General features: G+C 35.0%; 1 protein-coding gene across 3 annotated transcripts; it reads right to left on the bottom strand.

Annotated features, from left to right (window-relative positions):
• Window positions 1–58: 58 nt before the first annotated feature.
• On the bottom strand, window positions 59–23,014 carry LOC145599386 (uncharacterized). Of its 3 annotated transcripts, XM_081655780.1 has the most exons (14): window positions 22,540–23,014; window positions 19,760–19,834; window positions 19,577–19,684; window positions 18,528–18,560; window positions 18,350–18,439; window positions 17,445–17,570; window positions 8,448–8,588; window positions 7,573–7,983; window positions 6,517–6,651; window positions 5,867–6,076; window positions 5,499–5,753; window positions 2,660–2,797; window positions 2,009–2,311; window positions 59–661 (listed from the first exon to the last, which is right to left on the bottom strand). In XM_081655780.1, the coding sequence occupies exons 1-14, from the start codon at window positions 22,732–22,734 to the stop codon at window positions 443–445; spliced, it is 2,439 nt and encodes an 812-aa protein (XP_081511906.1). In that variant the 5' UTR covers window positions 22,735–23,014; the 3' UTR covers window positions 59–442. The 3 variants fall into 3 exon arrangements, with proteins under 3 accessions (XP_081511906.1, XP_081511912.1, XP_081511918.1); XM_081655786.1 differs by lacking the exons at window positions 19,760–19,834; window positions 22,540–23,014 and having other exon boundaries at window positions 18,350–18,451; window positions 19,577–19,678; XM_081655792.1 differs by lacking the exons at window positions 19,760–19,834; window positions 22,540–23,014 and having other exon boundaries at window positions 18,350–18,434; window positions 19,577–19,657.
• Window positions 23,015–23,450: the final 436 nt, after the last annotated feature.

The following is a 23,450-nucleotide window of genomic DNA, read 5'->3' on the forward strand; positions in this document are numbered from 1 at the left end:
AAAAAAGAAAAAAAAGAAAAAAAAAGAAAAAAGCATAGCCTTAGTTAGGGATAAGAAGTAAAAAAACTAAAGTTATCTGATTCACAAGGAATGTATATCATGATTTTGCCAAAATTGGTGCGGCAGTTGCACACGAATATTGGAAAACACGAGAAAATTAGATCACTATTTTACAAGTCTATTTTTGTGTAACAAGAGTCTATGATCACGAGTAACTTAACTAAAACCATACTCTCTTCACTCTAGTGAGACAATTTACACATAGTAGCTCTGTCTTTTGACGTACGAAGAGGGGAAGCTAACTCAAATAATTACATTAGAAACACTTCCTCCTATCATCTACAATAATTATTCCACTTCTTCAATCCCTCGACTAAGAGAGTTCATTCCCACAGATCGAAGCAGTATTGTTTTATAGATGCTAGTCATTAGGCAGAGCGAGCTAATAAGAAATCCTCCTACTGAGATTAGGAGAAGAATTAAGTAGCTCCTGACCAAGGTCGCCTATTTTGTTAAGTAGAAGCATTCTTTCCGTTTCAAGCTGGAGCATATACTGTTCCTGCGAGTCCTCTAAGCTTTGAAGTTCACTTAAAGTACTTAAAATTTCTTCAGCATCCTTGTCCTCAACTGAAGACTCAAGCTTCATCAACATATCCTTCATCTATGTAAAGTCATACAAAAGCGACAATCAGGTGGCAAAATTGTAATGATAAACACGTATCTGAACCACACTTTGAATAGCCTTAGTTCTAGTAAAAAAGGCAATATATACATTTGTATAAAGCTAAAAATCTGCTGCACGATTTTATCAGTTTTCATAATCAGCATAATGAGCCAATCAACTGAATCAAGTATGGATCGCCATGAAAAAACTTTCAGAACCATAAGAACATTAATTCACAAGCTATATATCGATTTCAGTAAGACACACTTCAGGATGTTCCAAACAGCCAACTATACCTTAAGTCCTTAACGTGCTAAAACAAAGAGTATTTTTTTATGAAACCGAGTGAGCAGATCAAAAAAGCTAAAGCATCTTGTGATTTGTAAATGCATTCAATTCTTTTGCAAGACCTTTCCATAAAGTGCATGCCAATCGACAAGAGGAACAGCAAGGCAAAATATGGGTCTCGTGTGACATTCTATAAACGATGACATTTTACACCAAAAGATCAGAAACAGCCAACAATAGACAGAGATTACTAGAGCTGATGATTGTGCTTCTAATAGTTCATTTTAAGAGTTATCCTTCATAATTCAAGGGTGAAGGGTAGGGAGGTAACTTTAATGCTTCGTATGATTTTCTATATAATAAATGCAATCTTGCAGTCATGATAAAAAATCGATGGACTAATGGTAAGGAACCTGCACAAAGTGTAGTGTACCGGATCTCAATTATAGCATAATTTTTGTTTCATTCTTTTTAATACATATTTCTCCCTATTTACCACAAATGTTACAGGTTTTTACAGAATTTTTTTTTTTCAACTTTCCTTTTTCTTATATTATGTATAAATTCTTTTATTCATTTTTTTTTGTGGGAAATTAACAATGAAGACATCTTTTGATGTGTCTATGCATCCCTACTCTCATACGTCCTTTAATTTATTATTCTTTTCTTTAAACCTCATTTTATTGAGAAGAAAACCTTTTCTCTAATTCTTTACTCCTAGTTATGCTAATAAATAGATTGGTTATTATTGTTAAGATTTACATACACTAATACCATAGAGGAACCAATGATGTCTAGTGGCAAAGGTTGAGGTCTTGTATGAGATAGGTCATAGATCGAATCCCCTTTTCCCATTGTATTTGTGAATTTTCATGCTTTTGTTGGTCATATAGATCTCCACACCACCAAAAAAAAAAAAAAAAAAAAAAATCAAAAAAATCAATATACCACTGAAAGGCCACAAGTGAATTTGGGTATTCTGCGTAGGCAATTAATCGGTGATGCACAAAGCAAGCATGAGCCATAAGCATTAATTGACAGCAATAAAATTCTTACCTGATCAGATATTGCATGAGCTCTGTTTGACAATGAATCAGAGTCTACACTGGTTATCTTCTGAAGATCTGGCACTTTTCTTGTTATTTGAACATGTATTTCGCCCTTTTTAACTCCTTGCAGAGGTATCCATTTCTCAGATACTTCATTAGGGGGAAGTCTTTGGTATTGTACTATGCAGTTGCCTATGCTTGATGAGGACAATATAGCATTGTGATCCTTCACTTGTAATTCTAACGTACTTCCATCATCAGGAAACTCAAATGTTTGGTTCCATGAAGGATTCACAGTCTTGTACACAACCTTCATAGTAAAAAGAAAGTAAGAAAAAAAAAAAAAAATACAATTCATATTTGGGGGAATGAGAAAAGTGGTTATTTGCAAAACTAAGCACAAGGCATTCTAAACTTGACCAAAATGTAGTTCTTGTAGCTACGATTCCAGCACCACCAACTAATCAGGATCTCCCAGCCGTGGGAAATTTGGTGGCCAGAAAATGTCAAGTAGTTTTGGCCACTGTCAAGCAATGCCAATAAATCGTATCACTACCACCATGTTAAGTAGTTTCCTAAGAAATTACAGTGACTCATTGATACGTTGAAGTTAAGATTACTATTTCAGGTAATATAAAATCACATTTAAGCAGAATACCTTTGTTCTCCTCGTCTCATTTCCATACTGGACCTTCACATATGGATCACTTGTTCCCCGGAGATCAGCAGCAACAAGATCCCTGGCCTCAATGAGAACAAGCTCAATCAATCCATTCTCAGGACCGCCATTGGATACCTAAGCCAAAAAACTCAGTAACTACAGATATGAAAGTGTACACTGAGAAAACTAATCACTATGAACCAATTAGAGTTCATAGTTATGTCAGTAGTTTAGACAACAAAATTGGTTTATAATCTTTCATGTCACTAAAATACCATTCAATTAAAATGAAGTTGGAAAATGCATTTCCACAGAAGAAACATCAACCATTCCTGGACATTTTCTGTCATAGAATGCATAATTTTGCACACGGCACCACAATTAAATGTCCAACCACCAAATGAAAGAATGTTCTATAAATTTTCAGGACACGATTTAAATAATTTAATGGCTGTCTCCTTGCATCAATTCCATATTTACGCTGAAGAATACGATATTTCTCTTCACACAAATGCAAAAATTTCATTAATTTCATTAACAAAGCTTCAAATTTGGCTCCATACTTTGATGAGTGTCATTCATTGTTAGTATTTTAGGTTGTTTTTACCTTATTTTCATAGCTTTCTTTCCTGATAAATGTTTGGCTTTGTCCATTTGTTCCTTAGTTTCTCTATTTCTTGCTTGTTTCGTGTTTTTTTTTTTTTTTCCATTTATGTAGTTTTTCTTGTGTTTTCCCTTTTATCTGCTCTTCTTTCTTGGTTTGTAGGAGTAAATGAAGCTCGAGACCGGTCACGATAATTTTCTTTGACTCCATTCCAGTAAATGTTTTTTTTAATAACTTTACCTTTCTTTACTCCACCTACAACATATTATTTCTTTATAAATCTCGCTTACAAGACTAATTTTTCTTAATTGATGATGGTAGAAAGAGAAAGGGAAAAAGTCAAAATACAATTATCATAACTTTTTTTTTGTTTTTTGAGGAAACAATTATCATAACTTATCATAAGAAGAATGCATTTGACTTTCATTTGATTCTCATTTATTATATTTTAAATACTTAAATTGAATGTTCAGTTCAGTTTATAATTTGATATTATAATACAATATTAGTTTGCTGTCAGCAATTCAGCATCCTCAACAAACTAGAATTCCTCCATCGAAGTTTATTCCAGTTATCAGTTGAAGTTATAATGTTGTAATTTTACTTTAATACAGTGCAAGGTGGAAGCTTATGTATAGCTCATAAGGCAAGGGATGGAAAGCTCCAAGATTTGGTGTTTGTGCTCTCTTAAAAATCATGGTGTTGAAACCACTGTAAACTTCATTCAAAACTGACATGCCTAGTGACAATCATGAGGAATCCACCATGCATAGCACGGGCGCGCAGGAAAGGACTGCCACACCAAGGCAACCATTGCCGCGCCATGACAGCTACCGCCGCGCCTTGGCAGGTCTAAATTGTGCAGGAAGTTAAAATTTAAGCAGGAAGTTTGTGCGACCTTTGCACGTGCATGAGCATGCAGGTTTTCTTTGCAGGCGCGCCATCTGAGGTCTCTGTTTCTGTACCCAGTTTATCGCGAGCACGCCTTATGGGTCAATTTCGGGATATTTGCCTTATTTCCTTTGTATTATAAATAGCTTTTCTCCTTATTTCTTCACTATGCAATCTGAGAGTTTCTCTCTCTAGATTTAGGCTTAGTTTTAGGAGTAGTTTTAGATAGAGAAAGTGAGAGATCTTAATAGTGATTTGAGAGATTGAAGAAGGGAGACAATTGTATTGAAAATCTTCTCAATTATCAATGAGCATTTCTTACTCTATCTCATCTTATTGCTTTCTCTAACTTCATGTTTGTTTGATTTAGTTTTGATGATTGATTCTTGATTAGATTAGTTGTTGTTGATGTTTGGTTGATTCTTGATTTCATTTACTTGCTTTGATTTGATGATGGATTGTAGTGAGTAGTTGTTTGCTAGGGTTTGGGTAAAGCTTGATTGATTGTGATTAATTTGATTACTGGGAGTTTGCATGTGCTTAGTTTGATTAGGCCTTGAAAACTATGCTAGATTGCATTGTAATTCCTATTGACATGAACACTCGATACAGGGTTGCAATTGCCGATTGAATTGATTTGCGATTCTCCTAGTTTGTCATTCATAGTGGAGACCTAGCTTGACGATTAAGCGATAACTCTTCGGTTCCAATTGATAGCTCTTACCATTGGTTCTCATAACCATGGATTAGCTTAACCTTCTCAAGTTGTTGCAATTGTCATGATTACATGATCCCATTCCCTAGTGTTTCATTTGCTTGCTTCTTGTTTGTTTTGGTAGTTGTATAGTCTTTCCTCACCTTTGACTTTGACCTAGCTTAGGCATTGATTGAAAGCACTTGAACATAATCGTTTCTAGTGGTTCGACCTTTGACTAACCTCTATACATATATGTAGGCTTGTTAAGTGATTATAAATTTTGTTTGGATCTAGGGAGGATCAGTCAATGCCCTAGTTCACCCTATGTCATTACTATCTTAAAGCTTTGCAAATTTTAAGAGAGGTATCATGCACAATAGTACAAATTATTTTGTCAGGTTGAATATTTAATTCTTCTAATGCAAGTGAATTCATTCTTTTGAAGATGGAAACTTAATCACCAACTAAAAGTACGGATAACAAAGTTCAGAGTATATATGAAAAGATACTACCAGTATATTTTTAGGGTACGTCATGCAAAGAATTATAGATTCAAAGATTCTTCAAGTAGTAGAATTGTAGAAATACATTATTCAACAGTCCTGACTTTTTGAACAATTTTATTGCCAATAGAAAAGACGTACCTCGCTCACAGCTTCAATTTGAAGCCTTACTTCCCCAGAATTCGCGTTTTCAAGGGGTACAGGTACATCCCTAACTGAACCCACCTCTAATCCTTCCATGTTCACAGTTGCACTGCCAATTACCTCATCTCCAAATGTTTCTTCATATAAACATTTCAACTTGAGATATTCACCCCCTGTAATCTCATCAAATTCAAATGTCTGGTTCCAAACAGGATTTAATGTCTGTTTCACAGCCCTTGTTTTCTGGACAACCTGGTATAAGAAAGATAACGGCATCACAAGACGTGAACATTGGGAACTCTAAGTACCTTTTTTAATGGTAATGAACCAAAATATCATATGAGAACGTAAGAAAAATAAGAGACCTTCCCATACTGCAACCTAACATAAGGCTCTGATCGTCCCAATTTATCCTTTCCTGGAATATCTGTAGCTTCTTTTACAGTTACATACAGTTTTCTTCCAGTCTTTGAATTTGATAATCCAGATAATGTTGATTGAGCATTAAGGTGTAACCCAGCACTTTTAGAACCGCCCGAAAACTGCCATTCTTTAAGAACAAGTCTGACCATCAACTGCAAATATCATCAATTATATAAGTTGCAACATCAACAATACCTCAATGCCTTTAATAAGGCTTCTGCAATGTACGACATAGGGAGGATTTGGACAAGCATAGCCCTGCTTCTATGATTACAAAGTGGTTGTTTCCTATTAGACCTTGAATCTAATATTCAACAATCATTTGCTGCATCACAATAAATAAAAAGTTCAAAAAGTTTGTTCATTATAATCTAAATCCCAAAGTTTTGTGAAACTTCAGCTCCATCACAAACGGATAGAATCATACACAATGACTCGCATTCTGTATGTGGTGAAATTATAGTTAATTTGACAAGATTGGAAATTGATGATGATTCAATGGTTTTATTTCCACTGTAATAGTATAAGCACCAATGACAAGCTGATTTATTTAAGTTGAATACTAGAATGCACAATCACACAATTCTCTTACCTCCCCTGACTCTACTGCCTCAAAAGGAACATTCATTACAACTTCTTTTCCACAACTCTCAGCACGCTTTACTATGACTCCTGAATCAGGTCCTATCGCCCAAAATATCGTGGAATCATCTTCACAATATCTAACCTGCAAGTCATTGAAATATTGTTTAGATCATCTGAAATGGTAGTAATGCTTGTAGTATTGACGTTACAAGACCCATGAGAAACAATTTAGATGAATCACTTAATACAATTCATCAATGGAATTTGAAATTAATAATTGAGAAATATGTAAGATAATGCCCTTAACAGTTTTGGTATTTACAGCTACATAGTATTTGGCAAAACAAAAAATCCTTGTATACTAATACCACATTTAATTAAATCATCAAAATCCAAAAAAATGACAACTTTGATGAATCTTCATTGGGAATAGCATAAGCCCACACCGGAGGAGAGTCTGGTCACATATAAAACTTGTAGGGTTGCATCCTATAACATTATGGTAATGGGTAGAGTAGCTCTCTTGTCTTATATGTCAGGCAGGCTCTCTCTAATTCTTCAATGTGGAACAATTAGTCCCAACTCACATGTGGGTTATTTGTTAGCACTTATGCAAGGACAATATGGTGAAGCTATGTCAATATATCACCAACTCCACATGTCCACACTATATGAAGGAGCCATAAAGTATAAGGGTCAACAAGGATTAATTTTTAAGGGAGCAAATTGGTTTGAATGGATCAAATGTTGTGAAAAGAAAAAATCTAAGAACATTTTATAGTGGTTATCAAGCCCCAAGTTACCTTGGTAGAGCACCCTAATGTACAGAAGTATCCAGCCGTAACTTTGAGCAAAGTTAGTTGTTCACATGCAGTAACATCTTTGATGAATTATGAAGGGTCATTATTCAAACATTTATATGTGACTTGTAGATTGATTCTAAGGCAATGAAGTGGTGCTTTTAATTCCAATACGTTAGATAAAAAACTAAAAGAGAAAAGCTATATTGGGTGAAGGCTCCATGTTGTTTTGTGGTAACGACTAAAAAAGCCTGCAACAGTACCTTAATTTCACAAGTCGCAAGGTGATCAAACTTCACACTACCAGGAGAACATTCATAAAGATGGAATTTAAGTACTCCTGCATTATCGTGTAAAACCATATTAAATGTGGAATCCCATTGTGGACTAGAGCCTGGCTTTGCATCTGTTCTCCTGGTAATTTCTTCAATCTCTACCTCCACAAATGTCTTCACATCCTTATTAAGACGCTCTTCTGAGGCATGATTTGAACCAACTTGTGTGCTTGTCGGGCTTCCTTTAACCACATTTCTAGAAAGTTGACTTGCACCAACTACTGTTACATAAAGTATGCCACCAACTGCCCTTTTCCCCAACTGTACAGCTGACAGAGTGAGACATCGACGACGAGGTTCAACCATAGTCTTCACTAAGGTGTCGGTCAAGAGTTTGACCTGCACGGAAAATATTATGAGCATGAAGGTACAATAATAACTGGAATTATAAGCTAGATATTTGTATTTGAAATAATAAGTCCAAAAGTATTCTATCATGGGAAATGACCTTAGCTCAATATTAGATTTAGTTCACAAAAGTTACAACACACTGCTACATGATACAGAAATATCCGTTAATGGTACAAATGTGACATTGGTATATACCATATGGTTTCCACTTCTAATGCAGTTATATACTTATATTGGATTTTCCATCTAAAACTTTAGATCACTCACAAATATATTAGTAACATGATAAAGGTATACAGTAAAAACAATTGCAAAGGAGTTATATTTTTCCTTAAATTTTAGATTTTTAACAATGTTAAGCATAGCAAAGAAAAGCATGCATGACAATAGCAATTGGCTGCGTTCCTAGGTTTTTTTTACTTATATGAATGAATTTAAATCAACTAACACACCAGCCATGAAGAAACAACGGGCAGCTCCATTCCAGGGAGTTGACTTCCACCACTTCCCAAGGCAATTCCAAGTCTCACCTCTGGCACAGATATAAAGGAAAGTAAAATTGCTCTTCCATCTAGCACTGGCATCAATTGCACCTAGACAGCAAAAAAAAAAAAAAAAAAAAAAAAAAAAAAAAAAGTCAAAATTACCAAGCATTGACCAAAGCAATTACCTCAAAGTTAGAGTAACATCAACTGGACAGGCTTAAATAGGTTAAGTTTCTAAGTTCAAACTCACATGATTCAAGCTAGTTTTACAGGGGAGGAAACAAGTTTTAAATCTTTCAATGTTTCAAATGTTGGAGTTTTAGTGGAAAGAAAGATTGACACGCAGATATAAATTGAATGGAAACTAGACAGACGAAGAAGAAGCACTTGATGTATTGTGTACCATTTACATACGGCTAGTCTTCTCTTAAAGGTTGAAAAATCATTCCAGCCTAACAGCCTCTTCTAGATTTGGTGATGACAAGCAATCCTTATTAATGAAGCTTTGTTAGGTTAACAGGACTTAGGCGGGTTCTTGATCTAAGAACATGTTCCAGAGTTATAACAGCGAAGGTCCTTTGATTGACGAATAAAGACATTAGCAGACTACTCAAGTGAAGCAACAATTGAAGTTCCAATGTGATGTTCCTATAGGAACCATAAAAGTTCCTATGAGACACAACACCAAGTTCCAGATTGGGAATGACGATTGAAGCTACTAAGTTGAAGCTTCTTGAATAGTAAATTAGTAATTATAAAGACTAAAGAGTATGAGTTTACTTTTAGCCTTATGTAAGTGTTTAGAAGTTGTTTAGTTTGTTGGAACAAAAGGTATTTTTTGGGTTTTTTTAAGCTATGCTCATGAGTTTGTTGAGTTTTTTAGGTGTTCCCATGCTTTTTCAAAATTACAAGTTGAGCCCTCCAATTTAAGTTGTTTAATCTACTATATCCTTTGACATTACCTCGATGTTAGTAATTGTAAAATATAGGAAGCAATAAAAAACAGATGAGAAAAAAGAAGTACAACAACAGCTTGACATATCAACGATTGCTTTAATAAGAAGAAAGAGTAGATGAGAAAATGTGAAAAAAAATGCTTAATGTTAATCCCCTTATATAACTCTAACCCAATTTGGGCATGAAATTTCTCACCAAAGTGGGGTAATTAACAATTAACACAACTACTAACATAGGGTTAACATCAGAGTTAACATCAGGGTTAACGCCTTAAGTTGGAGGGCACATCTTGTATTTTTGAAATAGAATGGGCACACCTTAGAAACTCAACAACCACGGGGGCATTTACAATTGGAGCAAATTTTCTTTATAAATTTAAAATTTATTTAACTAGATGAATGTTTTTAAATTATTATTGAATTATATTGGAAAAATGTTATAAAATATGTTAATTATGGATGGCCATTATAGCTTGTAAATATCTCTTTTATGACTACCTTAAGTATGGTAGTAATAACATCCTTGTAACCCTCCATATGTCATTGGGTCTCATTAACCTTCTCATGAATGGACTCTTCATTGTCCATATAGGTTACAATGTTCCTTCATGTATATATATAGGTGACTCATGAAATGGATGAATAGACATAACACAATTACCTCTCTACATCTCTCTCTTATTCTCCCTTTCCCCTTATTTTATTATACGTTATCAGCACCATATTTTAAACGAAACTATTACATTGATCACTCCCGTAAGTATACTAGTCAAGAAAGAAGTCCAAAGTGAAATATGTCGAACCTTACAAGCTTGAATTTGTGGCCGTTGATATTACCGGAAAAAACTATCTATCATGGGTGTTAGATGTTGAAATACACCTAGATGCTAAAGGCCTTGGTGAAACCATTGAGGGTAATGAAGCAACACTCCAAGATAAGGCAAAGGCCATGATATTCCTTCGCCATCACCTCCATGAAAGACTTAAAAATAAATATTTAATTGTGAAAGACCCACAAATCCTTTCGAGTAATCTAAAAGAAAGGTATGACCACCAAAAAACAGTGATACTCCCTAGAGCTCGTTATGAATGGTTGAATTTGAGATTGCAAGATTTTAAACCTGTTAGTGAATATAACTCAACTATGTTTAAAATTACTTCTAAATTGAAATTATATGGAGAAAATATTACTAATGCAGAAATGCTTGAAAAAACATACTCCACTTTCCATGCAAATAATATTGTCCTGCAGACATAATATAGAGAAAAAGGTTTTAAAAAATATTCTTAATTAATATCTTGTCTTCTAGGCTGAGCAAAATAATGAGCTGTTAATGAAAAATCATGAATCACGTCCTACTGGCTCTAGCTCTACTCCATTCCCTTGAGCGAATGTGACAACCCATAACGGGAAGGAAACTAAAAACAGAGACCACTCCTGCAGTAGTGGTCGAGGTAGAGGTCGCGGTCGTGGCCAATGGCGAGCTGGGGTAGTGGACGTGGATATGGTAGAGGTCGTGGAGGTCATTTCACAAACTCACATTCCCACCAGAAGTGGGAACGTAGGGATGGTAAAGAGAAAAGTGATACCAATATATGTTACCGTTGTGGAGGAAAAGGTCATTGGTCTCGGGTTTGTAAAACTCCAAAGTATCTTGTTGAACTTTACCAAGGATCATTGAAGAAAGGAAAGAAAGTTGAGGCAAACCTTGTTCTTGAAGATGGTGAAGGTGATTTTGATTTTGGCAATGCAAATCATTTCGATGTTGCTAATTTCCTTACTTTCCCGGAAGGGAATAATTTTGATTTTGGCATTACAACTCATTTAGAAGTTGCTGATTTCTTCAATGCCCCAGAAGGGAATAATTAAATTTATATTATTTTGTGTCAACTTTAAGTATTAGACTTTGTCTAGTTATTTACTTATGTTAATTTCTATGGTTGTAATAAGGACTTTTGCTTTATGATTTTATGAACTATTTGAGTGTTTTATTGATTTATTTATTTTATCATCATTATTTTTATGCTTAATATTTTGACATATATTTTATTTCATGAAAAACATGGATATTACTCAAGTTCAATTTGCTATGAATGGTGAAGAACTATGTCTTGCTGATAGTGCAACTACTCATACAATACTTAAAAATAAAAAATATTTCTCTCATTTGATGATGAAAAGGATTAATGTGAGTACTATATCGGGTAGTACAAACATCATTGAGGGCTCCGGAAGAGCCACTATAAAATTGCCTTGGGGAACTGAAATTAAAATAATTGATGCTTTATACTCCCCATTGTCTCAAAGAAATTTATTAAGTTTTAAGGATATTCGCAACAATGGTTATCATATTGAGACAATCAATGAAGATAATAACGAATTCCTTCAAATCACAAATATAACTCAAGGCTCAAAACATGTTTTAGAGAAACTACCTACATTCTCCAGTGGTTTGTACTACACAAAAATCAATGCTATTGAAGCTCATGCATAGTAAACCAGAAATTTACTGATAATTTTGTTGTTTGGCGTGACCGGTTAGGCCATCCCAATTCAATAATGATGCGAAAAATAATTACGAATTCATGTGGACATTCTTTAAAGAGCTAGTAGATTCTTCATAATAATTTTTCATGTGTTGCTTGCTCAGAAGGCAAGTTAATTATTCGCCCATCACCAGCTAAAATTAATTTTGAAATTTGTGGGCCCATACATCCCCCATGTGGACCATTTAGATATTTTATGGTTTTAATTGATGCATCAACTAGATGGTCACATGTGTTTTTGTTATCAACTCGTAACCTGGCGTTTACGAGATTACTTGCCAATTGATTAAGTTACGGGCACATTTTCCAGATACTCCCATTAAGACTATTCGGCTTGACAAGGTGAATTTATATCTCAAGCTTTTAATAATTATTGCATGTCCATTGGGATAAATGTTGAACATCTTGTAGCACATGTTCATACACAAAACGGTCTGGCAGAGTCATTAATAAAACGTATTCAGTTAATTGCTAGACCATTGCTTATGAAATCTAATCTCCCAATTTCTGCTTGGGGACATGCTATATTACATGCAGCGGCACTAATTCGCATTAGGCTAACAAGTTATCACAAGTTATCACAAGTACAATTGGTTTATGGTCAGGAACCAAATATTTCCCATCTAAGAATTTTTGGATGTGCAGTTTAAACAATAGCTCCACCACAACGCTCTAAGATGGGTCCTCGAAGGAGGTTGGGAATATATGTTGGGTTTGAATCCCCGTCAATAACTAAATATCTTGAGCCTACAATGGGGGATTTATTTACGGCTCGTTTTGCAGATTGTCATTTTAACGAGTCACAACATTAGGGGGAGAAAAGAGAGAGCTGGAAAAAGAAATTAAATGGAATAAATCATCATTATCTTATCTTGATCCTCAAACTAAACAATGTGAACTGGAAGTTCAAAAGATAATTCATTTACAAAGTTTAGCGAATCAATTGCCAGACTCGTTTGCTGACCCAAAAAGAGTGACCAAGTCACATATTCCAGCTGTAAATGCTCAATTTAAAATAGATGTCCCGAAAGGACAAAATAAATTTGCTAATGAGTCTAATCTACGTAAGAAACGTGGAAGACCAATAGGTTCCAAAGATAAGAATCCTCGGAAAAGAAAAGGAGCATTGATTGATGATGGTCAAATTGAAGAAATAATTTCCGAAGGATCTCCATAAGAGACTTTAGACATGATACAAGAAGAAAGTCAGGTACGTGATAATGAAGAAAATTCAATAAATTATATCATGTCTAGAATTACATGGAACTGAAATCAAATCGACGTCGATGATGTTTTTGCATGCAATGTAGCATTAGATGTTATGGATAATAATGAGGATCATGAACCAAAATCCATTGAAGAATGTAGACAAAGAAATGATTGGCCAAAATGGAAAGAAGCAATTGAAGCAGAATTAAAATCTCTTGGAAAAAGAGAAGTATTCGGACATGGGTCTTTGTGCGAAAGAGAAATGAAAAGGGTGAAGTTGTAAGATATAAGGCACGCTTAGTTGCACAAAGATTCTCACAAAGACCTGGTATTGATTATGAGGAGACATATTCTCCTGTGGTGGATGCAACTACTTTTAGATTTTTGATTAGTCTTGCAATAAGAGAAGAACTTGACTTACGTTGGATGGATGTAGTCACAGCTTATTTATATGGCCCACTGGATAATGACATTTACATGAAGCTCCCAGAAGGATTCAAGCTGAAGTAGCAAAATCTAGTTCTCGAGAACATTTCTGTATTAAATTGAACAAATCTCTTTATAGATTGAAACAATCTGGGCGTATGTGGTATAACCGTCTAAGTGAGTATTTGTTAAAAGAAGGTTATAAGAATGATCCTATCAGCCCATATATTTTTATAAAGAAATTTGGATCGGGATTTGTTATAATTGCAGTGTATGTTGATGATTTGAATATCATTGGAACTCTTGAAGAGATTTCAGTGACTGTCAATTATTTAAAGAAAGAGTTCGAAATGAAAGATCTAGGAAAGACAAAATTTTGTTTTGGGTTACAAATAGAGCACCCAGAGGAATGAAATCCTTGTGCATCAATCAACATACATAAAAAAGGTTCTTAAAAGATTTTCTATGGATACAGCACATCCATTGAGCAGCCCTATGGTTGTAAGATCACTTGAACTAGAGAAAGATCCATTCCGACCTCGGGAAAATGATGAAGAAATTCTTGGTCTCGAAGTAACATATCTTAGTGCAATTGGAGCACTAATGTACCTTGCAAGTCATACACGACCCGACATATCATTTTCAGTTAATTTATTAGCAAAGTTTAGTTCATGTCCAACCTGAAGGCATTGGAATGGGATTAAACATTTACTTCGTTATCTTCAAGGTACGAAAAATATGAGTTTATTTTTCCCAAAGTTGTCCAAAGAAAATTTGATTGGTTTTGCAAAAGTAGGTTATTTATCTGATCCTCATAATGGTCGGTCACAAGCTGGATATGTGTTCACATATGGTGGTACTACCATTTCTTGGCGTTCCATGAAACAAACCATTGCAGCTACTTCTTCCAATCATTCGGAGATTTTAGCAATTCACGAGGCTAGTCGTGAATGTGTATGGTTAAGGTCGGTAGTTCAACGTATAAAAGAAGTTTGTGGTTTATCATCCGGGAAAGAGGCACTCTTTCGAGAGCAACATTTAAAAAGTTAGTTTATCGTATTGGATTGCGTCGTCTCAAAGATCTTCAGTGATATAATAATGAGGGGGAGTAATTGCGCGCTGCACTCGTTTTCCCTTATCCATGGTTTTTTTTCCCACACGGTTATCCTGAAAAGGTTTTTAATGAGGCAGCATATATACGCATTAAATCTATTTTAGATAATGTCTATCCAAAGGGGAGTATTATAAAATATGTTAATTATGGATGGCCATTATAGCTTGTAAATATCTCTTTTATGACTACCTTAAGTATGGTAGTAATAACATCCTTGTAACCCTCCATATGTCATTAGGTCTCATTAACCCTCTCATGAATGGACTCTTCATTGTCCATATAGGTTACAATGTTCCTTCATGTATATATATAGGTGACTCATGAAATGGATGAATAGACATAACACAATTACCTCTCTACATCTCTCTCTCTCTCTCTTATTCTCCCTTTCCCCTTATTTTATTATAAAAAATAAATAAATTACCTTATTCTTATTACAAAATATTTTCGTTTTCTCCGAGAATTGATTTAAACACTTCCTATGATCTCCCAAGCATAATTACTTCTTGTTAGTGCTTGAATACACGTTCACTTATTCCCATCATCTCCGGTCCACTTGGTTAGTGCCTACTCTTACTGGAACACTAATATCAGTTGTCAAGATAATGGTGAAAGTGATTATTCATAAGCACTCTATAAAAAGGATAACACTGTTTCCTGACTTGCTTCCAAACATATCCTAGCAAGAAATATTCTTTTAAGTCGGTGAAAAAAGAAAGAATAGTGATCCTTTGTTCCAACTGCTAACCACATAGAGCATTAATTATCGAGTTGTAATTAGGGGTGAAGAGTTTGAGTGAACCTTTCTTGTGAGTAGAGCTGTCAATTCGGGTAAACCGGTCGGGTTTGAGTTGGGTTAGTGTGAGTCAAGTCATCTCGGGTCGGGTCAATACGGGTTAATGTCATAACATATACGGGTCGGGTTCAGGTTGGGTCATGCTTGAGTCGGGTCAGGGTCACACATCTTATCGGGTTTGGGTCGGGTTTAGGTAGGGTTAGTAAAAGGTCGGGTTATATTCGGGTCGAGGGAAAAATAGGTCGGGTTAAATTCGAGTCTTTACGGGTTTAAACGAGTTAGGATCGTTCTCGGGTTTGAGTCGGGTTCGGTTCAAATCAATTATTTACGGGTTATAATCAGGTCGGGTCATTCTCGGGTTCAAGTCGGGTTCGGTTCAAGTCAATAATTTGCGGGTTATAGTCAAGTCGGGTCATTTCCAAGTCGGGTCATTCTCGGATTCGAGTCGGGTTCGGTTCAAGTCAATAATTTGCGGAAAACATGTTTCGTCCTTGAAATTCGTCCCTAAAAACATGTTGTGAAACTAACCTCCTAAAATTCAAAGTGAAATATTGAAGAAATATAGTTAGGATTCAATTTTCGTTCCAATACCAACATGAGATAACGACCTATACATATTGATTCAATAACAAGTCGGGTTGAATTTAGGCCGAGTCAATAACAAGTCGAGTTGATTCGGGTCAGGTTTGTAACAGGTCGGGTTGAAATTCGAGTCGGGTTTGTAGCAAGTCGGTTTAAATTCGGGTCGGGTTAGGAATAGGTCGGGTTGAATTCGGGTCTGGTTAGGAATAGGTCGGGTTGAATTCGGGTTTTGACGGGTTAAAACGGGTTTGGGTCAATTTCGGTTCAGGTCGGGTTCGATTCAGGTCAATAATTTACGGGTTACATTCGGGTTGGGTCAGCTCTAGGTCGGTTAATGTTCGGGTTTGGGTCTCAAATACTCGGGTTAACTCGGGTCTAGGGTTGGTTTCAGGTCGGGTTAGGTCGGGTTCGGGTGACCATTTTTTTCGGGTTCAGACGGGTCGGTTAATAGGTCGGGTTAGGGTCGGTATTTCGGGTTGGGTCAGTTTTTGACAGCTCTACTTGTGAGACTTGTAGTTAAGTCTTAAATAGATAGTAGTCTTCAGACTAGAAGCTAGAGAGAGTGAGCACTATGATTATAGGGAATCACGGTGGGGGTCTTAAGTTCATAAAGGAACTTAAGCTTTGTCAACTTCCAATAGGTTGTAATTACTAATTGACAATTAGGGTATGTTCTCTTCAGCTTATTTTCAGTTCATCAGTTCAGCTCAGCTCCAATAACTTCAGTTTAGTTTAGTTTAGTTCACCTCACCTCAGTCAATCAAAACAGGCCCTTACTAGCTACTCTAATAGTAACCTCTACTGCAAGTTTTGCCAGACAGGGCCTTAGTGGAGTTGGAATATATGCAACCTTAGGCCAGTGCAAATAGAGAGGCTAATTTCATTAGACACCTCATTACAAAAATACAGAGACTGCTACCTCCCAAAAAATTATAAAGTGAATAGTGACACATTCAAATTTATTGGAAATAAGCATAAAGCATGAATTCGTGTAGCATTTATTCAACTGGCAAGATTTACCAGCTTATCATGAACATAATGTCAAGCAGCTATATAACATGTAAAGTTGACAGATGGTAAAGCCATCAAGCCAGCAAATAAGGTTTTCATGCAGCCAGACATCCATGGACAACACTTATAATTCACCAACACAGAGAACATCATGACCACACATGAAGAAAATTGAAGGAACCATTCTATCACACAAGAAGAAAATTGAAGGAACCATTCTACATCTTCAAAGACAAGACCAAAATTTTTTAATATAATGTGAATATGAAATAACTTCATTTAAAAAAAAATTAAGACCAGATACAAAGTATAGTCGAACATACATCACCCTTGATATGGAGGTAGTTTATGGCAATGCGTGCAGTTCCATATAATGGTTTGGCTAGTTTAGCAAGCAGCATAATATTCATGTCTTTGGTGTCCCAGTCAAAACTTGTATGCATAATCCTCTGCCACAAATGAAAAGGTAAACTGGTAATTGATAGGGCGCCCATTGTAAGTAAATAAATAAATATATAAAAAATAGATCCCTCATATTGCAGCAATTAATATGATGGTGCAACTGTTATGATGGTAGGCAGGTAGCAATTCCTAACTTTCATAACTGGCATCTTCTGTGCTTACCTCAACAATTATGACTGTATATGTAGTTGACAAGTTCAAGAATTTAAAACTCAATGTTATAATTAAAGTAATTCTATTCTCTTAGGAAGTTACACTTAAAATACCTTCTAGGATTCCACTTGTTACCATATGAAAAAGCTAGAATCTCTTTAACGCGCATATGACAAAAGGAAAAAGTTTCAGCCAAGACATTCTGAAATCGTGAAATGCAATATTATGGATATTTGTTACGTCTTTAGTAAAGGTTTGCCAATCGCAATGCAATGTGACAGCAACAATGAAAATTGATTGTGGCAAGAATTTGGAAACCACATAGTTTATTAATAAGTTATTTAATATTAATAGTTGTAACTGCTTGTAAGTTGTGAGCTCCCAAGGCATCTTACTCATAATAAGCACTGATAAACTAATTCGGAAATTGCATGAGAATTTTACTAGTTTACACAGCAGAACTAGAAAAGTATCCTTAGAGTCACTTCACTTGTATATACCAAAGAAGAAAAGTCCACTAAAAAAACATGAACTGAATCTTAGGAAGAATAAAAAAATGGATAGTCTATGGGTAGACAAAAGTAGAAAACCCCAGAAAGAACTGAAACTGTACCTGATCTCTAACAGTTGACCAGCGCATCCCCTGAAGACCTACTTTAGGAGGAGAAGAACCAAGTGAAAATTCTTCGAGTTCAAACCTTTCCTAGATGGAAGACTACCAGTAAATTAATCATACAACTATATTACACAATATAAAAAGTAATACAGAAAAAAAATTTCTCCCAACTCACCACAAGCTTTGGTTTCTTATACTTCAAGCGTCTCTGCAGGCATAAAATAACAGTAAGATAACAAAATTTTACTGTGGTAAGAACAAGTTAGTACACATTGCTTAATATAAGTAACATTTAAATCAACTAACAGTATCCAGAGCTTTACAAACATCCTAAAGTCACTCTTGAAGGCTACGTCCTACCATAGGCACTCAGTAAATTGCGCCTCCATGCAGCTGCTTCCAAACATTTAGGTTCTTATGGTGATTAATTTTTGCTAGCTTACCAAAACTTTTAGTATACACCCGGGTGCACATAGTGGTACATACACCCAAGGGTAGTTTTTCGCTTTTTGATAATTTTTTGCTCATTTTATGATTTTAAAACAAGCAAAAACATTATATGAGCAGAAAATACCGTTGGTTGCAACTTGCACCGAGGTGTATATAAAATATAAAGCCACAAAAGGGACTCCCCCCGCCCCCCTTCAAGTGGGATAGAGGGGTTGAGCCTTACCTCAAAGACACATTTGAACATAGTTTTGGTGTCTAGCACCATAAATGTGTTAAGACATATGACAGAACAAATAGTCATGCAAGTTAAATAATAATGATATATATCGCCAAATTCAGAAGGCAAACCTAACTCAAATTTTATGATGAGTTTCAACATAAAAAGAATGCTGGAAATAGAGCCTATTTCCTATGCTGATCTCCAAATTGTTACATTGAGTAAAAGAAAATCAGTGTTCCCAAGCTAAGGAAAAGAATTTGAACTACTACAATATTGCTTTAAGTAATTAAGCTCTTCTTTTGTGAAATCATGTCTTCGGGAATTATATGATAACTTTACAACTAAAAATAATCCTCCAAGTGTGCTACAATCTACACTACATTATGGCATGGCATAATTTATCCTTTTATTCCAACAACAAAAATAATAAATAAAAAAAATAAAAATAAAAAAGGGGGGGGGGGGGGGGATAGTAGAAAATTTAAAGCTATAAACCAAGACAGATTTATCAATCAAGAAAGCAACAAAAGAGAAGAAAGAACAAAGGGATTAACCTCAACTATGTAAGAAAACCTTGATGAAATCCTAGGGTGAATGTAGCTAGGCCAAACTTCTAACAATAACCTGTTCAGCCACTCACAGTGCTCCAGTGCTGTCGTTGGCTGCGTAGTTTCTTACATGTCAGACTCATATTCTGTAAGGAAAGCGTAAAGCTGAAAATTGATATATAAAAGTACCGATGCATCTAGCATTGCTCGATTCCATTTCCTGTTCAAGTCTTCGGCAAGAATTTTGCGCTGATAGCTTCCATACTAATATCAGAGTGATGCCTCGTGTTAGACTCGGAAATTTATTCATATTGATGTATTTTGTACTTTTATAGCTTTATTATGTGATCCCACATAATATAAGAAAAGTATTTGCATTCATGTCTATGTGTAAATTTACAAGGGTACCATACACATATAAAAACAAAAAAACACATCCACACGTTATTGCAAACATGCAAGTGTGTGAAGAATAGTTAGCATTGGTTCATCAATGACCAGGATTGTAAACCAAACTCGCATGTTCTCATTTCAAAAAGAATCCAGAAACTCTGACTTTATAGGAGTTATTGCTCAGATGACAAGCTGATGTAAAATACACATCTCCTAAGTACAGGTGTTGATGCATGCAACCAGTCTAAGGGTTCAATCCCTCAGGAGTTGAACATTCACTAATGCTGACAAGAACTTGTTCAAATGCAGATAGACAGAAACAAACAACTGTCTTTTTATTTTATTGCACCAAAAGTCAATTTTAGAACAATTAAATAATTGCACCCCTAAAAAATACAGTCCAAGTCTACCTTGCAATGACACAAAATTCTATTATCAAATTTTCAAAAAACACCAGAGCAATCAATACCTCAATTCTTAGCAATCATAGCCTATCTCCCAATGTGGCACAGAAACATCATAAGGGTCACACTGCCCACTTTCAAGTAAACATTTTATTTCATATATAAAAATAAATAAGAATAAAGTTTAACATTGAAAAAACTCTAAAGCAGATGAAGCACCATTTCAGTCTTTGGATTCTTCATTCCTACCTCCAGGTCAACACATCATGATCGCTTTCCACTCATTTCTTGTTAAATCAGACTCAGGTTTATACGCTACAGTTATCTGTATCACTGAGTTCTTTACTACATCAGTAAGGAGTTTCAGTTTTCTTACAGCTTCTTTTATATGTTTCACTTTCTTACGTTATGGAAATTGTCATTTTCCTTTCACAAATTTCATGGTGCACCTGGGTTCACAGTGCTCATGGAGTCATGGTGCACTGGAACAAAACAGACAGCCTTTGTTGATTCAAACTACATTTTCTTTGGGTTTGAAGCAAATTTTCTTTAATTCTTTCATTATGATCTTTGGTCATTAGGAATGTGGATTAGACATGTTCCTTGGGTTTGAATTTCATATTATTGGGGATTGAACTATATGGTCTTTAACTTAATATTCATTGGGTGTGAACTATATGTTCTTATACTCTTGCTCTTTGGGTTTGACAGTTTGAATTGTGTGTTCTTTTATCCATGTTGTTTGTATTTTTCCCTTTATGATTTTATTAAGGGTGATGAGGCTCACTCATTTAAAGTTTATTAGACTAGCATTTAAGCCAACCCTAAATCATTTGGGCTAAGGTAATGTTGTTGTTGTTGTTGTTGTTGACAATTTGTTGTTGTTGTGGACTATCATATTAAAACTGTGAACAGTTTGAATAATGCAATCGGGTGCATAAACTAATCATTGTTTCCTGTTTCCATTTCATATTGAACTGGTATTACTGTTTGAGTTTCAATGTTACATAGATACTAGCTATAAACAAATTAGGTGACAAAATTAGATGACAAGTTTGTTTTACTTTTGCAAGATACTAATCGGATTAGAATCTCCAATAACTAGCCCCAAATAATTCACAAAATACATTATGACCAGAACTCTTAACCAGATCACTTTATAATTTGAAAAACTCTAATCGGAAAACAACGCAAAGGACTGCTTACTAAGGTTCAATGCTTCACACCACTTAAAGAAACAGGTACTTTGTTGTCAATTTCTGCAGGATGCCTAAATGTTAGGCAAATAGTCCCACTCTATTCAATAGCACAAAATGTTTCCTCAAAAGCATAGATGATACAATATGTAATTACCGAATCCTGAAAGTTGAAAATATTTTATATGAAGTATTACTCCTCTATGTTTGAATACTTGCAACAATTTGACTTTTGCATTATTCATACGTTAACTTTGACCATTTTTTTTTATTAATTTATACGAGTAATATCAAATGTTATTGTCCAAAATATTAAACAAACCATTTTTTAAAAAAATAATTATTACTACTACCACGACATAATTGCATATACCTATGGTCAAACTTATGCATTGGCAAGTGGACAAGTTAAATTATGGCCACAATTTAGAGACGGAGGGAGTATACATATGCCTATCATTCTATCAAACAAGTGATGGTCCAGCCTTATTCACCCAACTTTTTCCAAACCCTTTGGCCTCTCACTTCGTACCGGTCTTCTACACATAGTTATACTAGTTAATCTAGAGAGAGCATATATACTCAACAACTGAAGGGGTAATGAAGCTAATTTCTTATGGGGAAAAATAATAATATGAATAAAATTAAATAAACAATTTATGCCCATTTCACCACTTCAACAAATTCATCACTCACACAAAGATTGAACAAAGTAAAGTAGATGGATCTTGAAAGAATATTACTAACAAAAATTGAAAGCATATAACTAAAAAGTTATAATATACAATGAATCATATGATCCCAGCAAAAAAAAATTAAGTAAATATATCCAAAACAAAAGCATTTCTCATCTAATTATTTGGAGAGGATCTACCCAAAACAAAGTATTATATTCTGTCTTTTCCATATAAATAATTACAAAAGTAGAGAGTTTAAATTAAGCCAAAGTTTAATAAAAAAAAAATGGAACAATTACCTGCAAAGTAGCCCAAACAGCAATAGCAAGAGGAACCCAAGTAGAAATAGAGAAAACCCATTTCTCAAATGCCCAAATAACAGAAATTAAAGGCACAAAAACCAAGTAAAGTGGTTTATCAATGGCGATTTTCTTCAAAAAATCCATGACTACCTCAATATTAAAGCTGAAACTCAACTTCTTTTTTCTACTCATTTTATATCAAATTTTTTAATAATTTCAATATTATATTACAAATCTTTTTGAAGTAAGCAAAATGGAACAGTTATTTTATAGAAAGAAGTGATCTTGAGATGAAGAATTTGTACCAAAAAAAAGGGGATTTTGAGCATTTCGACAAGAAATTGATAGTGGGGGTATCATTTTTTTTCCTTTATTTGAAGTTGTCTTTTCAAATTGATAATAATAAATTTTTGGGGGTCATAAATTTGAGGGGAAAGGAAGAGACAGCGAGGTAAGCCAATAGGCTGACCAATATATACATTGTAATAATAATAATAATACTAGTAAGTTTCTGGTAATAACAGAATTTTATTGAAGTTGACTTTAGGAGATTTTCTTCCTTGGCGGCAGTGTACAAGGAAGGGAATAGACATGTACTAGAAGAAGAGGAGGACAAAAATGGAATAATTGAGCAGAGCCAACGAATTACTGATAGTTTGTATTTTACTCCTATCAATAAGACCTGGCAAACGAGCCTTCCGGGTCGAATATGGGTCAGGTTGTTTGGGTTGGGTTTTGGTCAGCTTGGATCATTTGGGTTTCGAGTCAAGTTGGGGTGAACATTTCGAGTCGGGTCGGGTCACGTTCGAGACAAATCAGTCTGGTTTGGTACAATTCGTGTTGGGTCAATTTTCGGGTGGGACAATTAGGGTCGGGCCAAGATCAGATTAGGTCATTACGGGTCGATA

The sequence above is a fragment of the Chenopodium album genome, chromosome 2 (genome assembly GCF_948465745.1).
Source record: "Chenopodium album chromosome 2, dcCheAlbu1.1, whole genome shotgun sequence".
Lineage (NCBI taxonomy): Eukaryota > Viridiplantae > Streptophyta > Magnoliopsida > Caryophyllales > Amaranthaceae > Chenopodium > Chenopodium album.

Bases quoted from the DNA above. Each gene is read 5' to 3' on its own strand.
- LOC145599386 (XM_081655780.1), bottom strand. From the start codon at position 22,734: ATGAGTAGAAAAAAGAAGTTGAGTTTCAGCTTTAATATTGAGGTAGTC. The intron at 19,685-19,759 runs GTACTTTTATAT...GAAACTACGCAG, and splicing joins GAGCAATGCTAGATGCATCG to CCAACGACAGCACTGGAGCA. The intron at 18,561-19,576 runs GTTAATCCCTTT...TTATGCCTGCAG, and splicing joins GGTTTTCTTACATAGTTGAG to AGACGCTTGAAGTATAAGAA.